Source organism: Poecilia mexicana, unplaced genomic scaffold (assembly GCF_051168715.1).
Source record: "Poecilia mexicana isolate PSO_F unplaced genomic scaffold, ASM5116871v1 scaffold_5, whole genome shotgun sequence".
NCBI classification, from domain to species: Eukaryota; Metazoa; Chordata; class Actinopteri; order Cyprinodontiformes; family Poeciliidae; genus Poecilia; species Poecilia mexicana.
Window position 1 is genome coordinate 3,615,417 of NW_028263374.1, and position 17,729 is coordinate 3,633,145.

The 17,729-nt window shown below is 43.2% G+C and overlaps 1 protein-coding gene across 1 annotated transcript; it reads right to left on the reverse strand.

Annotated features, from left to right (window-relative positions):
* Positions 1 to 1,336: 1,336 nt before the first annotated feature.
* Positions 1,337 to 17,482, reverse strand: cass4 (Cas scaffold protein family member 4). The gene is made up of 7 exons (XM_014972089.2): positions 16,798 to 17,482; positions 6,431 to 6,853; positions 5,727 to 5,810; positions 5,493 to 5,609; positions 3,678 to 4,973; positions 3,468 to 3,542; positions 1,337 to 2,188 (listed from the first exon to the last, which is right to left on the reverse strand). Exons 1-7 carry the CDS (start codon positions 16,798 to 16,800, stop codon positions 1,772 to 1,774), a joined length of 2,415 nt encoding a protein of 804 aa, XP_014827575.2. The 5' UTR covers positions 16,801 to 17,482; the 3' UTR covers positions 1,337 to 1,771.
* Between the last annotated feature and the right edge of the window lie 247 nt (positions 17,483 to 17,729).

Sequence of the window (17,729 nt, forward strand, 5' to 3'; positions counted from 1 at the left end):
TAGTCTTGTAATAGTTTAGTCTAGAACACACCACCTCTTGGGTACCACAGAGTGTGTGTTTGTTAGGTTAAGTACTATCAAACTGAGAAAAGCTCTCGTGGAATGATGAAGTTGTGAATCATTAACGGTAGGGGGCAGCATTTCCTCATTAAACTGACGTATGTGAGGCGCAGTGCTGTGATGAACACAGAGGGGCTGCGTAATGCGAACCTGATCATCTGTTTATGGAGTGATGTCTCACCGGTATTGTGTCCAGTCATGCTAAAACTTTTTTTTTTCTCTAAATTTATTTGAAAGTGCTAAGACAGGAAAGTAGATAAATAGAGAGAGAAGACGTGCAACTAAGGTCACCAGGGAATTGAACCTGCAATGACCAGGTCAAGGACTAAGGACTCCCTCTGTGTAACGTACTTAACCTCTGCACCACCACAGCACCCTAGTAATGTGCACACCTTATTTATTTATTTATTATTTGTCTACTTGTATTCCAAAGAGCCACAAAACACGTAAACTTGACCTTTTTTTTTGTTAGTAAATGAATTCAAAATCTTAAGAATTATTATTTCCACTGCTGACTGTTAAACTTTGTAATGTCTGTCCTCTGCTCTGACAGAATATCAGCTTCTAGCCCAGATTCTGCCAGACGGTTCCTCTTTTCTTAGAGCTGCCAGTTCATCACAGATCACCGGATTCTGTTTCTCCGTCCGCTTTCAGACAGCAGCTAACAGGTTCTCACTGCGATTCAGATCCACAAACCTTACTGATCCACAAATCTGCCTGTGTGATTACACGGTATATATGTTGCTGGATGTAGAAACTGGATCCGTTTGTCTTGAAGTGATATTTTGTTGATGACTGGCACTGTGCAATGGTTTTACTGTTGTTTTTGAGCTGAAGCTACAGCAGAAGGAGGTTTTCATGCTAGGTCTAAGGTTCACAATGCTGTGTTTTCTATTTTGGCGATCGGCGTGTTAAATGTCTGTAAAAAGGACAAAATGATAAATAAGTTTGACTTAGCATTTATGGACTGACAGGATGCTGAGTCAAAACATCATAAAAATGCCACAGAAAACTGATGTCACTTTGTGTCTTTTGGGCAAGACACTTCACTCGGCTTGCCTGCTGCTGGTCTTTAGAGGGTCCAATAGGTGGCGCTGGTGCATGTCAGTCTGGCCTCTGTCGGACTGCCAGGGCAATGTGTGTGTGAATGACTGAATGTAGTGTGAAGTGTTTTGGGGTCTTCTGGACTTCACAAAGTCCTGAAGACCCCAACATGAAAGCTGAATAACATTAGGTTTTCAGTGTTTAGTCATAACGTCAGTGAAAATTAAATGTATTTCGGTTTTTGACATTAAACTTTATGAATGTCGAAGGTGTTTTGTACAGAAAATTTACAGAAGGCAGGATGTATCAAACATTTACCTTGGAGATGACATTTTCTTCAATAGAAATAAAAAAAAAATACACAAAAACCGACAAAGCACATTCACAGAACAAAAATATTAATTAGAATAGTAAAACCAAATTTTAACCCTGTACTGAAATTGCATTTGAAAATCATTCCAGTATGCCAAATGTGCAACAAAGTTATCCGTGCTCAATACAAAGATAACTTCTTCACTCGTCCATGTTTAATATTGGAAACGCCTGCATTTGTTATTAAACCCAACATTTATCAAAAGCTGTCAAGGCAGTCACTTAAATGGAAACAAACACTGGCTGACGGACAATATGTTTGCTTTTGCTCTACAAACAAGTTTGGCGCCTCCGCTCAGAGGTCAAGCGATATCCGATATTGCTGTGCTATCTGGGCTAGTTCCTTAGCAAAGTCTTGGACTTCCATCAGGGCCTGCTTTTCTGGGTAGTGCACAGCGGCCTTCTTGGTGGCCACAGCCAGCTGCTTGAGGAGAGCACACAGGTGGTTGCTCTTACACAGGAGGGTTTTGCAGGACCCTCGACGTTGGGCCTCCCTGCAAAGAGTGTCCAACAGTCTCTGGCCCACCATGATGACCAGCTTACTTTGTGAGATGAACTTCTCTGGCGGCTGGTTATTTTGAAGGCTTTCCACAAACCCTCCAATAGCCTTTTGAAGAGCTCCAAAGTAAAGCCGGCAGTGCTCCGACAGGGAGGCTGGCTGCTGTTCTTCTGTGCTGCTGCTGGAGTCAGACGAGTTACGCATGTCCTCAACCTGAGAAGAAAAGAAATATATTTTTCTCATATTTCTTTAACATTCACATAAGAGCATTTTTTTCTTATTTCCAACCTTGGTCCGGCAAAAGGTATGGCCTTTTGACTGAAAAATTAATAAGCTGCTATAAAATAGGAAAAAAGCCATCCATCTATTATCCAGCACTCTTCCCTTGTTGGGTTGTGAGGGGGGCGATTGCCAATGGTACACCATCGCAGGGCAACACAGAGACAAGCAGTCATACACACACCTTCGGAGAATTTAGAGAGACCAATCAACCTGACAGTCATGTTTTGGACTGTGGGAGGAAGCCGGAGTCCCCAGAGAAAACCCACGCATGCACAGGGAGAACATGCAAACTCCATGCACAAAGACCCCGGGCTAGCACGGCACCAGTGCTACCAACTGCGCAGCCTGGGAAAAAAGCTATATAAACACAATAAGTAACATCTGTAATCAAAGAAAAGATGATGGGTGGGCAGTTTTAAGAACAATTGAAAGCTTAGTGTTAAAGTTTGAGTAAGATTTGGGAACCTATGTTGTTCGGGGCATCTGCCTCCAGCCAATTCGACTTGGAAGAAGGGAAGGACAAAGAGAGAGTCAAACACTTTAATGAATGGCAGACCACATGAAATAGCAAACCTTGTGAGACCAGGAGCCAGGTCTGAGTGGAGCTCATAGAGTAATGACAGGAGATTTAGTTGGCTCTTAGGCTGAGGCTGTTTCAGATCTGAAAAGCTATAGGAAGCCCTTCCCACTTTACCCCTCTCACATAGATGTTATGTGAGTGAGGTGGCAGGCGAGGGTGCGGCCCCAGGCTCGCCAATTCCCCAAATCAAAATCTGCCTTTAGAGCCGTCACTGGCAAGTTAAGGAGCTGTGAGTGGAGCTGGAATCAACTCCTGGGAATCAAACTGGGAACATCTGTGTTGAGGAGGACATCTGTGTACAATGTGCCTGCTCTGCCACTGACCCATGTGATGCTCCATGTGCAAAGCTTTTTTTATTCAAACCTCTGTGCTTGACATAGGATGTACCTAAGAAATACAATTTTCAAGCACAAACGTGGTTCAAAAGTGTAATGAATGTCAAAAAATGCATTGGAGTTTGTGGTTGTGATTTTAGAAAATATGGGGAAAAAACCAGTGTGTTATAAACTTTTCCAAGGCACAGTGCTGTTCATTAAACTTGTCTTGAAGTGTACACAAGTTGTAGGCAGGCATCTGATAAAAGATGAAAGATGAAATGCATAAAACAAAAAGGGTTGCTTCATCGCATACCTGTTTAGAGGCTGGCGAGATGTTTTCTTTTGGCTCTTGAATTATTTCTTCTGGCTTCCTTTCTTCAATTTTTCTCTAAGAAAAATGGAAAAAGTATTCACTCGAGCAATTGTTACTTTGAGTTTTCCTTGAAAATTCATGACGTTCAACAGCCAAACCAGCTTTGTGTTATGTACAGTGACAAAAAGAAAAAAACATAGAATTTTTCACCTGTAGCTCTACGTAGTCATTGTCCTCTTCTTGCGATTCTTGTCTTTCTTCTGTTTTGTCAGGACTTTTCTTGGTTTGTGGTGGACTTCTGTTGCTCACAGGCTCTTCGTCTTTTTGAGGAGTTTTAAAAAGAAGCTTACTGTTCGCATAGATGATGGACACTAAGCGCTTGACATCGTCAGGTACAGTGCGCGCCACCATCACGAAACGATCAAGCTGGTCAGGGTTCTGGGTCTGGCCTGCGTCCTGACAGAGTGTATCAAGGGTCCAGCCAGCCGTGTTCAGAGAGCTCGCCGTTTGTTGTAGGATCACACCAGAATCTTCTACTATGGACAGCTGTTTGTAGAGCCTGGTTTGCAGGTTAGTATCAGTTAAACGACGAGCATTGCCCTTAACATCAAGGGCAAAGTTGAGAAAGCATGTCACAGTTGATACGATTGTCTCTGTTGCTTCCTTGATTTCTTTCAGGTGTTTCTCCAAATGGTTTTTACACCTCCAGTTGCTGCTTACAAAGTCCATGAGCTGGGGCATAGCCCCGCAAACAGAATCCTGAAGCTCAAGGAGTTTTCGGCAAGCTTCTTCCTGGCTGAGTGCTACTTCTCGAAGAGGCTCAGGGGATGATGAGCTTAAGGCTAGAGAGTCACAAGAACTGGTGGAAGAGCTGGAGGCCGTGCTGATTCTTTGATTAAGTACTGCAGAGAGACCTGATCTGAATTGCTCATTTTCTGGTACCATTGCCTTCCTGCTTCCCGGGAGGTCTTGAAAAGTCGTGCAAGCCAAAAAGTTCCTCATCCGCTGTAGACGCACCCTTTTCAGTTCCAGAATATTGTTTGGGTCACCCCTTCTCTCAAGGGATTTATGATCTCCTAGAGGATCACTCACCACTTGAGGGAGAGGGTCTTCTTTGGGTGGAGCATCATATGATGACTCCTCTGTCGGCTGCTGAATTGGAGGTTTGTTTGAGAGTGGGGTACGGGGGAATGTTTTAGGGGGACATGGCTTGTCAGCAATGTTGGGTTTCGGCGTATCATAAATTGAGGACTTTGGATTTGTTTTTGGAGCAGGTATAGTGTCATAGAGCTGCCTGCAGGTAGCTCTGGGTGGCAAGGTGTCATAAGTGCCTTGGGGAAAACTTTGCTTCTCAGAACCCGCCGGTATGTCGTAGATCCACTCGCGTTTGGGGGGATGAGGAAGAGTGCTGAATCCACTGGGAATTTTATGTTGGTATTCTGTGCCTGAGGGAACAGGGAAGTCATAGTTTGGGTCCTGAGCCAGAGGTGGTGGAACTGCATACACCTTTAAAAAAAAAACAACAATTTAAGTGGTGACTGTAGCTCTGTGGGTAGAGTAATCGTTTTGAGATTGGAAGGTTGTAGGTTTGATTCCAGCTTCCTCCTGCCATGTCGATGTGCCCCTGGCACTGCCTACCGATCTATATATCTGTGTATAAACGTGAGTGAATGTGACTAGTGGTCAAAATGATTGGAAAAGTGCTATATAAGTTCAGTCCATTTACCATTCAGAGCATTTCTCTGCCAATCAGAACACATTGTCCAAACTATAGTCTATTTACATGCAGGCATATGAGAATGGAAAAGTTGCATGTTGATCTGATTACCAAAGGCATTCCCATTAACTGGTCAGAATTAAGAACAACTACCTCATACAATTTGAAATTGTGAACCTACAAGAGATGAACTCACAAGTGAAACTTCTTGAACGTGACTGATAGTGAGATAGCATTTCAACGACGGAACAGAATCTTGCTAAAAAAGAATCTTGTTTTAATGATTTCTGAAGACATTTGAAACTTACATAACAGTCTGTTTGACTGTTGCTCCTTAAACTCTCTGGCGTGTCCGATGTGTTCTCCGGCTCTGAAACTGAAGCAAGAAAGTTTGTCTTTGGGATTTGGCTTGGAGGTGATGATTTCTGAAAGGAAAGACCATAAGCCCATGATGTTATCTGACTGAACCTCACCTAGATGACAATACTTAAAAAAAAATTAAAATTAAAAAAAGACCAATTTTGATCAATGAGTGTGCTTACAAGTAAAAGAGAAGTTTGTCTTGCTTGGGACGGCACATCGTAGAGTTCCCTTTTTGGGCTGGAAGCGAGGCTGGAGAATGGAGGCTGCAGACATAACGACATATCTTTAGTGCAGAGCAAGAGTGCCATGATCAAAGCTGCAGCTACCTCACTGACCTCTGCATTAAACACATTTATGAGGACAGTATTTTTCTCTGAACCCTGTTGAGAAGCCCATTATGCATACACTTGGCCAATTAACGCAGCTTTGTAATAGAAACCATGCTGCTCAGTGGATATTAGGTGGCTACTGTCGAGGAAAACACCACTACCCTGAAGCAGAAGAGGAAATCATGAACACATGGGCGTATTTCTTCCCAACAACCTGAACCTGTACAAATTCGTGTGTGTTTCTGAGGTCCCAGGCAGTAGGGATTGCTGTTTGCAGTTAAAAGTGTCTGAAGTCCATGTCTGTTTGTCTTTTATAGGCCCATAAAGACCATGTTGCTGCATGCCTGTCCTGACAGCGAGCCCCTTGGTCCCCCATATGTAAGCTCTTTTGCCAGCAGGAGTTTTCACAGCTTTGCATTTCTCCCCAACAGTGTACATTTCCAATTATGCAGGTTTTACCCTCCCAGAGGAGGACAAGGTTTGATTTTGTTCCAAAATACCTTGTACAACGGTTGACTCCTTACTTAAACTGCACAAAAATGAAAGGTCTGTACCTTCTTCAGGCCCGGTCCGTTTGTCTCCTGCCTCGATGCTGACAGGATTTGGCCGCGTGAAGCTACTGAAGGCGAAGACGGAGCTTTGCCGATCATGTCCATGCGTTCGTAGGTGATGGTGCTGATGGGTCGGGGTGGGCTCGGGATCTGGTAGATGTTTTGGACTTTGACGTGACTTTTAGCTTTATTCATAGCAGGGTTTTCCACGTCGTGCCTCAGGGGCCCTGCCGCAGTCGCGGTCTGTGGCAGGAGCTCCAGTCGGTTTGCGGGGGCCAGCCCACGTCGGCCGTGCAGGAAACACTTCCACCATCCGCTGGTGTCCGACACATTTTGCTCCATCACCATGACGATGTCGCCCTTTCTGAAGGCAAGTTCGTCAGCGCACTCCGCGACGTTGTCGTACAGAGCCTTGGCAAATTTACTCTGGAACACAGAACAGAGAGTTTGGAGATGAGGATGACAAAGCAGACAGTATGTTAAAAAAATACAACCCACTGTCAAAAACAAAATGGTTCTTTCTCTTGCAAAACATAAGAATTCACTTGTGTTAGTCATGAAAGGTGTTTCTTGTCACTATGGAGATCTTTAGGGACGGACTGGAGCATATGTCAGTATGATCTACATTCTTCAGAAGATTCTTCTATAAAATACAGAAAAATAGGCAATTGAAAGTCTGTTGAGGCTAAAAGACAAAGTAGCTTCCACTGTGCAGGAGGACTGGAATGTTTTTTACTCTGCTGGGGTGCAGGATATTTAGTAAATATTAAATTGGTATATAATTGTTAAATATTGCCACACGAATATAGGTTATATTTAATCCAAATGTTTTTGGGGTTTTATCCCCCATTATCACGGTAACAATACCAGCCTGTTGAGCTTTGGCATTTATGGTCACTAAAGTTTTTGTTATTCATGTGGATAAAAGACATGAATAACATGTCCGACTGGACAAATACAGGCTGGCAGAGTTTGAATGTATTGCACCTAAAATATGAAGCGTCAAAGTGGTACTTTGTGAGTAGCTGTAGACTGAAATTGCAGGCGAGTCACAGGATTATGGGAATTACCAGAGATGGGTAGTAATTAGATACATTTACTCAATTACATTTACTTGAGTAACTTTTTTGAAATAAATAAATAAATAAATAAATAAATAAATAAATAAATAAATTAAAACAAAAAATAACTTTCAGGAGTATTTTTATTATGCTTTTTAAAGTTTTTTATTGAATGAAACTGATTTGGAAAAATGTCCTTTGCCTAATTTTATTTGTTACTTATTTGAATTATTGTCATTTTGGTCCTTAAAATACAAAAATTTCCACTTAAGTTTATATTTTGGTCCATCTGGTGATGTAATTCTTTAATATTAAATGATTTATAATTCGGCCAGTTACTCAGTACTTGTCACCAAATACTTTTTTTACTCTTTCTTCTGTAATTTCTTGGATGGCTAATTTTTTACTTTTACTTGAGTAAAAATGACGTAGGTGTAGTGCTTCTCTAACTTGAGTACAGCTTTTTGGGTCCTCTGCCTACATGTCTCATGTGGTCTGCTGCACCCCAATGTGCTTCCTGGCATGACAAAAGTCCCACTTCATGGCTTTCATGACTGTGAAGTGGGACAGTCATGAAAGCTTTCGGTCAGCTTTCATGACAGAAAGCTGATGGCGTGCAGCACCTCACGCCATCTACACCTTTTCACTGCTACCAACGCTCTGCCCTGAATCTGAAGACGGCACCACTCACAACAGAGGATTTGTGCCTTTTTTAACCCTCAGGGGTCTTTCTATCATCTACAACAGTAAACACCACAAGAGACCCCATATCAGGACCCTGTTGAGACCATATACCAGATGTTGTTGTAAATGAAATAGTTTTGGTTTTAAATGACCTAACGTTCTCTGAATTTTCACTTCCTGTTTGTGCTTTCTACAGAAAGATAAATTAAAACGTTTCTGCACAGTTCCTCTGGCAGGCTGTGCAAAGTGGGAGCCCATTTTGCTCATCGTGTCCCAAGCCCAAGGCAAACTGCCGCTGCGTTGTCAGAATGCATCCCTTCCTCGCCCACTGTGCTCCCCCATCATCCTACATGCACATGCCACATCCCGCGCATAGGAAATTGAACTCTGACCAGGCTACAGGAAGTGTAGCAACAGTGACATCCTCTTTTGCTGTGATGGCTCTTGTGGTGAGAAAGCTGTGAGGGAGACAAAGCTTTTGAGGGGGGAAGATGACATATTTCTAAACTAGAACCACAAAGCCTGATGAGTTCACAAGCCAACACTCGGCGGTCAGAAGTGTTGCATGTGTGTATGCGCTGCTAGCCTTACTGATTCACACTGACTTATCAGTGGAGCCAAATCTTAGCGAGCATTTCTGTGAAGAAGTGTCTGCGATAAAACGTTTGTTTTTCGCAATCAAAATGTCATCCTGCACGGTGGCTGGTTCCATTGAGTGTAGGTGGTTAATGAAAGTACCCTGCAAGCATGCGGTGGCAACTAACTTTGAGCAAGGTCTTGCCCGCAGCAGAGTTTGACTCCGACGATAAGACAATGGGTGCAGGCCGTGTTCCTGTGTGGACGTTGAGAAAATGGAAGGACAAATTCTAAATACTCGACCGATCAAGAAGGTGTAGAGTCTACAAAGGGACGTTTTCACATGTTGCAGGGAACTATTTGAGACGTACAATGTTTAAAATCGCAACAATGTGCTGTTGGTTAGTTTGATGCACAAACACAGTGAAACACACATCTAAGAAATCCACTCGCTTCGACCAGACGCAGCAGTCACAAAATCTCATCAAGTATCTTTGGTCCACTTTCCAGTGCAAACATCTTAGTAAACTTGAAATAAGACAAAATAACTTATGAGTAACTTTTTGGGAAGATATAGGAGCTTATTTTATGTAAATAATTGTTTAGTATTGACGGAAACATTCCAGTTCCATTGGCAGATTATTTCACTTACAACATGGAAAATATCTTGCTATAAAGTCAAATAATCTGCCAGTGGAACTAGAACTTTTCCATCAATGTTGAGGAATTGTTGACTTACAACAAGCTCTGAGAAATTACTTTTTTTTTATCTTATTTAAAGTTTACTCAGATATTTGCGCTAGAAACTAGACCAAAATTATTAGGTGAGATTTTGGTGTCTTTGCAGTGCATGGATAATCCTGGAATCGACTACAAACAGATCGGCTTACCAGAAAGGCCTTTACTACAGCCGACCAAACCCATCTGTAGAAAAATCGATGTTAAACTGATTAATAACTCAATTCAAATTTATGACTTGAACCATGCAGTTGTACGGGCATCTCTAGATTGCCCACTGGTGGCCAACTAGAAATGCCACCAGTGGGCGGCATCAGTAGGGCTTAAATTTATCAGCTGGATCTGACACTCCCACACTTTTTCAACCCACCTCGCTCTATCTGCCTGTTATTGAGTGGTCAGCCTCACACATGTGAAGAAGTGTGCCATGGAGCCAGGGATAAATAAAGGCAGCAGACCTCGCCCGGCCCTCCCTGCAACAAAGAGGCCTTTCACCATCAGACATCGACACACGCAGCACCTGTCGCGATGCCAGCATGCGCAGCGCGCTCACCACAGCAGACCTCGATGCAAAAACACACACACACGCGTGCACGCACACACACACACACACACACACACACACACACACACACACACACACACACACACACACACACACACACACACACACTGACTTTCTAATCCTTTGGGTCATGCTACAGACATGCAGAGATGACCGGCCCTTTAAGGCTTCCCTTCTACCTTCACTCTGGAAAACAGATTATTGGTTATTCGGTGACCGTTGCGTGCTTTCGCTACATCCTCATTGTCTGATGGTTATGCTATTTGCGACCCGTTCTGTCATGGTACGTGTGTATAGAAAACAATAAAATAGGTAGTTTCATTCATAGCACTTCCACCATTGCCTGGTCTTGTTTTTGCTAATTGAATTCCTCATTTCAAAATCGTTCAAACCACATGCTGACCTTTGAAATGCTCTGAGTTCAGCTGGATTGTCCTGAGGACACTCCCCCCTCCCCCCACATGGCCTTGTGTTGGCTGTGTGTCTGTGCGCTGACCACTGCTTTGCAGTAACAATGTCAGCTTCAGCTGTGACTCTGGGATTCCAGCACGCGCCTGCCTGTTTGGATCAGCCGCACGGACAGCTGGGTCCAGAGCCCCTCACAGGCCCAGCTGCCTCTGCCCGTCCCCCTGCCGGACCTAAGCCAGTGTTCGAACGTGGAGTTCGTCTCGTTTGTCCGTTCAACCGGTTGAAAGCTCACAGCAATCAGCAGAACAACTAACAGGCCTTAAACACCGACTGACAGAGGCTTCAACATGAAAGATTTCCCCCGTCTACAACTTATCTGATGAAACGTTCGAGTAGCCTGACACGACAGGTTAAGTGAACAAGTTTTGACTCCGAATGTTGCTAAATTTATTAGCCAAATTTAGCAACATTTGGCAAGGAATTGATTGGATGAGAGGAAAGGATCTTTTAGCGATATATTCAGAATAAAAAGAGACACAGCAGGGCTATACACTGCAAAAACACAAAATCTTACCAAGTATTTTTGGCCTAGTTTCTAGTGCAAACATCTTAGTACACTTGGAATAAGATAAAACTACTTACAAGTAGCTTCTCAGCAAGATATAAGAGCTTGTTTTAATTTAATAATTCTTTTATATTGATGAGAAAGTTCTAGTTCCATTGGCTGATTAATTCACTTACATCACGGGGGGAAATGTGTTGTTTTAAGTGAAATAATCTGCCAAAGGAACTAGTACTTTTCAATCAATATTAAGGAATCACTTACCTAAATCAATCTTGCTGAAAAGCTGCTTGTAAGTTAGTTCTGTCTTATTTCAAGTGTAGTGAGATATTTGCACTAAAACCGAGAGAAAAATCCCTGGTAAGATTTTGTGTTTTTGCAGTGTGATACCTTGCATTGTCATCATTAGAAATATGACCTGGTTCCTGGATTAGAAAATACCACAAAAAGAAACAAAAGGCAGATGTTGAGAGCAACCAGTCTCCACACTTTTCTGTAGCAGGAAATTCAAGTTCTCCCTCTCTGTAAATTAGAGAGTAACAAACTCGACAATGAATCAGTGTCTTTGATCTTTTCTGTTTCAGCTGTGGCTCCAGCAGAGCTGAGCGAAGACAAATGTCTGCCGCGGCGGACCGGCTGCTCAACTGCTCACAAGCCGCTGGGACCAAATCATCTATGACTTAATACTGACCCAAAGTTAACACACGTCACCCATGAGTTTGGCAACACCGCCTTTGAGTCACGCAGCACTGCACAAACACGGTTGCAGAACTCTGACAGAAGTGAGGAACGGAGCAGTCATTGTTTCTGAACACAAGAGAAGATGTGTAAAGCCAAAGGAAAACGATTTGTCAAGTTCTTGTGTTCTTAAACTGCAGGTTGATTTGTGGTTATGATTAGCGCTGCTTAAAAATGTTGCATTATGTGATGCGGTATGGAGTTGTTGAGGAGGACCGGTCCATATATGGATGCTGCTGTTGAGGGGTTCCGGTCCCAACTTGGGAACCGTTGTCGTGTGTCCTCCATCTCTACCGGTTTCCTGTCTGATTTCTGGGAATTATGAAGGAACCATGTAGAGAGGATCCATCTGAGAATACTGAATAGGAATGAAAATGGTTTCATAAAAAAAAAAAAAAAAAAAAAAAAAAATGCTATTTTAGCGTTTTCTATTTTACGCACGTCGGCCCTATTTTTATATTAGGCTCTATCTCAGGAAACATTTCAAATGTTTCCATTCCTAGGGAGTGGGGCGATCACTGGTGGCGCACCCCCTCCAACCTCCGCTTCCTGTGTTATCAGGAAGTCATCGGCATTCTGTGTAAGTTAATGCAAACATGAAAGCAGCTTAAAGGTTCTGAAAACAGCGTAGGCCCAAACTGCAGCTGCATCGTTTGTTGCTGCTTTTTACGGTTCTTAAGGTCTCACTTGAGGAATTCTGAACCGTCCCTTTAAATTATATGATGGCATTCCCAGTTGCCATGACAAATGAACCAAGATACCTGAACCTCAGGGTCAGCCTTCTATTTAAACAGAGGCGCTAACGTCAGACCAGACCACGGTGTGGGAACAACACCTTCTTCTCTCTGACCTTTGGCCCTTTGACAGACAGGTCGCGACCCCGGCGTCGGGTCAGCACCTCATCCATCATCCCTCCAGACGTGCAGCAGAGGCTGCACAACGGAGACCACTTCCTGTCTGAGTGGACGATGACTGGAACATAGGGATTCAGCGATCCTCCCGGCCAAAGGTGAAACATTAGATTTCCCATAATTCTATGGGGGAAATCGAGTATTCCACATTAGACAGACAAAGCTCTGGGCAAAAACACAGAAACGGTTTTGTTTGATGCAAAGGGAATCAGTTTCTCCTTCACATTTCACAACAGACATCATGCCAGCTTTCGCGGGAACGACGTTGGTCAACGTTCTCCCCTGACCCCCCGAACTCAAACGGTGACGAGCGACTCGCTCTTGTTGCTCTGGCATTTCCTGTGTGTTGGAGTTTGTGGGAACAAAGCGAAAGACACAAACCCGGGACCATCTCTGCTTGGAAAATCCTCCAGGAAGCTTTCAATGGACTGTCAACATTCCACAGTGAGAGCCATCGTCCCGCAGACAGAACATCCTGACTGTTTCCTCTGTGCCTCCAGTAGCTCACGTCAAGATTGGTTCGACTTAGAAGACGTACGGCAATGTTTACCGTATGGCGACTGGCTCGTGTCCAATTCAGGGAGATGCAGTTTTGTGTCTTTGAGATGGACGATTTCAACCTAAACCCAGTTGAGCTTCAATTCTTTGGTGTTGTTTAGCGTATGACTAAAACGGAGTGAAACCATTTGAGACACGCGGCTAAAACATCCATTAACCAGTTCAGGATGTTTGGAATGTATTCATACATAAAAATCCAAAGCTAAGAGTGGCAGCAATGAGAATCTGTACAATTTACATCTATTCACCGTTCCGATGATTAAGCAACATACATCTTTGCAGGAGTTTTAAGAACATAGGTATTGGCTACAGTCACTGGAGGAGACTTCACCTCAAACCAGCGCATAAGTGGCTGAGTCTTGGGTACAGCTGGATGCGTCAAAAAACACTCAAAAATGGTTTTGGAGTTGTTGAGAATAAATAATTCTGTGTTTTCCTTCTACCTCTTTTAATTATTTGCTAAGCTAAACCTAAAGGATATGACATGTTAGGAAATGCAAATGAGAGCTAGGGGTAAAGGATGACACACTAGGGAACACTCTCTTTAGACTTAGCTTAGATAGAGGCTAACGAAGCAGGTCACAGACTGTTCTTGGTTGCCATTTTGTCCTGCTAACTCCTAAAGGAAGGGAAGAAATTGACCAGCTGTATTTTGGTATTAATAAATGGAATTCATAAATTTCAACCTCATACAACAAGAACTCAGCATGGGGAACGGATAATTCTCCACAGAGTGAATTAAAAAAAAGTTTTCTAGAACAAGCAGCTTGACAGGAAACCAGATAAAACTGACAATCACCATGCATGACGTTAGAAGCGTACGTCCAGCAGCAGCAGCGGTCAGAGTGAGCAGAAATAACGCAGAACGCAACAAGTGGGACAAGCTGGGGGCGTGGGGGGGGGGGGACGGCTCCGTGTCCCCGCAGTCTGTCCACGCAGACTGCGGGGACACGCAGGACAGTCTGCGGGACGCCTGAGGTGTTGGACGGCCTGAGCTCTTCCAAACAGCGGCGCGGCTGCTTATGAGAGGCCTCTCATATCTCCTGCTTATCTCACTGCTCACATTCCGGCTTCTTTTCACCCATCATTTCCTCAGACTCGTCCTGCGCGCTTGAGTTGTCATGGAGAACACAGCAGAAGACGCAGCTGCTGCTTTGTTGTCGTTCACACAACACTCGTCATTTCTCCTTCAGATCGTTTTGGGGGGGGAATGAGTTCAAGCCGCTTCCTTCTTTTTCATGCACTGTAAAAACACAAAATCTCTCCAAGTACTTTTGCTCTAGTTTCTAGTGAAAATATCTTAGTACACTTGCAATAAAACAAAAATAACTTACAAATGTAACTTTTCAAGAAGATATACTGTAGGAGCTTGTTTTGTTAATAATTCCTTAATATTGATGAAAAGGTTTTAGTTCCTTTGACAGATTATGTCAAGTTGAAACAAGACATTTTTTCCCATGACAAAAGCGAAATAAATCTCCAGTGGAACTAGCACTTTTAAAAAAAAAATCAATATTAATTGAATCAATTAGTGACTTAAAACAAGTTCATATTTTGCTGAAAAGTTACTTATAAGCTAGTTTTCAAATGTACAAAGATATTTGGACTAGAAACTTGACCAAAAATACTTGTTTTTGTGTTTTTCCATTGTGATTTGGTCTTCCAGTACACACACACACACACACACACACACTGCTGGCTTCACTGCACTGTAATACAAAGCAGTTCACTAATAAATGGGCTGATGAGACATGAGTAAAATTGAAAAAAAAAAAAAAAAAAAAAGATGGATATAGGTGCAAACTTCGCAGCCGCTACTAAAATCTGTTGAGTCTGTGTCGCAGCACGCTGCCGCGACTGCGCGCATCAAGCTGGAGAGAGAAAAGACATACATTTCACTTTGCATCGCATTCTTCATAACGTCAGCCAACTAATGAATAATAATGAATAGTGTAGCTGTAGCAAATCAAAGGACGTGAGCATACAGATCAATCTGATGGATAAGAGAGAAAAATAAAAAAAAACAGCAGATCCAAAAGTTAGGAGGTTCTGATGCAGTCATGTCGTTCGGTTCCACGTTCTTGGTATTTATCAGTGAACAGCCAGGTGCCCATCAGGCTGAATGCTGCTGGATCCCTGCTGCCACTGTCTTTTATTTGTGCCTAACAGCAAACTGACAAACAAATTGAAGAACTGAAGATGAGCAGCATTAATAATAACTGCATACATGGATCAGAAAAGATATCAACACCTTAGTGTTTATGTCCTTCACTGCTCTACCAAACAAGGGAGAGACTCTTCACGACGGATGGCTCGCCTCCTCCTCATTGGTTAAAGGAAGTCAAATTTTCATATTGTAAAATTAATCACTTTTTTAAAATGTCGCCATGTTACCGGGGATGATATAGGACAGGGATGTTGAATTCATCTTCATTTTGGACCAAATCAAAGATCTGAATGTTCTTAATGTGCCAGAATGTATTATAAAACCCATGGAACTGTCAAAATATCAATAAATAATATTTTTGTTCTTTTTTTTTTCTTGCTGTCTGTATCAAGCCTGACCGTTACTGAAGTGGATCTTGAACTGGATTTAGAGCCAAGTCAACTTTGCTCATTGGTTGTGGAAAAAAAAAAAACAGCAGGCGACTCCATTAGCTTAATGCAGAGATCATGGAGTTAAAACCCGTCCTGATGCTGCCATGGCCGGCTTCTGCTCCCGGACAGTTCAGGCAGCAGCAGCAGCAGCAGCACATGAGACTTCCTGAAATAGTCCTCATGAAACTGAAAAAAGACCGACTCCGATTCCAAATAACCCTGCAGAACGGAAGTTCCATCAGTTCAGTCAAATTACTCATCGGCCAAAGCAGTCTATTTTTATAGAGTGGGTGATGATGATGATGAGTTCGGTTGAATAGAGAGGCACGACAAAGGGGAATTATCAGAGTGATGCATTTCCTTTTCACTCTACCGTGAGATCACAGCGCTGTCACGTTAACTCTGGGATATTTAGGAACGGATCCCTCAGTTCTGGAACCACGGATCACTTCTTCTTCTCTTGGGGAACTTTTAATTCTTCTCCCAGATGTTGCCTTCTGCCCAGCTCCTCCTGGGACCTTCCGTCCGACCTCACAGAAATATTAAAAACTGTTTTCATTTCTGCAATTTCTCACGAATGGAAGCTGAAGCAGCGGTTCATAGAAACACGGTGACTACATATCAGTGGGGCTGCCTGCAGATTTTCAGTCATATATTAAGAGTTTAACCTAAAAAGAAAAAAGGAAAAGGGGGAAGACAGGCTGAAGGTAACAGAACCCCCTGCCGGTGAGGATCTGGCGTTAATGAGGACTGGAAGGTTTGGACCGCCGGCTCTGATCCGGGATCAGCCGCTGTCGGGTTTCAGCCCTGCAGCGGAGCGGCTCGCAGAAAACACACAAAGTCCCAGCAGCTCAGTCTGACATCCCAGCAACAACACACCAAGTTCTGGACCCAGCAAACACATCCTCCCCGCTAAAGATCCACCAGACCTCCTCAGGGTGAGGAAAAAGAAAAAGCCCGGCAGGACTCACCATGGTTGATCTGCAGTGTGTCCACAGAGCGTCTTCACTGGACCATCTCAGCAGGACGGACTGAGCTGCCTGGCGGAGCTCCTCGGTGCGTCTGAGCTGTCAGAGCCCGGCTGGGGCGGAGCTCCTGTCACAGAGCCAGACCATTTCCTGCAGCTCCAATTGGTCACGCAGCACCCCCTCCCCCCTCTGTCCACCCTGGATTTCAGAGAACCTGCTTTGTTAAAAGGAGAAAACTATGCTAGTTTCTACAAATTCACTTTTCCAACTAACTCCAGAAATGTTTTTTTTTGTTTGTTTTATTTTTTTTGTCAGTTTCTCAAATTCTTCCCAAGGCTGATTTCTGAAGATATTGAGTACGGGTGGAGGTGGTGGGTGGGTTGTTTGTAGCTGAACATTCTTGTTGGTTTTCTCAGGGTTGCCGGGACAACGTGGATGTAGCGTCTGGGAGAACTGGGCTGCTGGTTGGAGGGATGAAAAATAATAATCGCACTGTAAACAAAAAACTAAGTCTTACCAAGTAATTTTGCTCTTTCAAGAGCAAATATTTTAGTATGCTTGAAATAAGACAAAGCTAACTTACAACTTTTCAGCAAATAAAGGAACTCGTTTTGAGTAAATAATTCCTTAATGCTGATGAATAAGTGCTAGTTCCACTGGCAGATTATTTAACTTAAGACATTTAAGGAATGACCTTAAAGCAAACTCCTGTATCTTGCTGAAAAGTTATTTGAAAGTTAGTTTTATTTCAAGTGTACCAAGATATTTGTACAACAAACGGGACCAAAATTACTTGGTAAGGTTTTGTGTTTTCGCAGTGCAGAGCATTCTCCAAAGTGCTCCTCATATTTTAAGAAACTAAATCCTTTTAGAGCAGGTATGTCACTCAAGTGAGCGAGTGGTGTGTGTACGTGTGTTTTGGTGCACACTTTTTG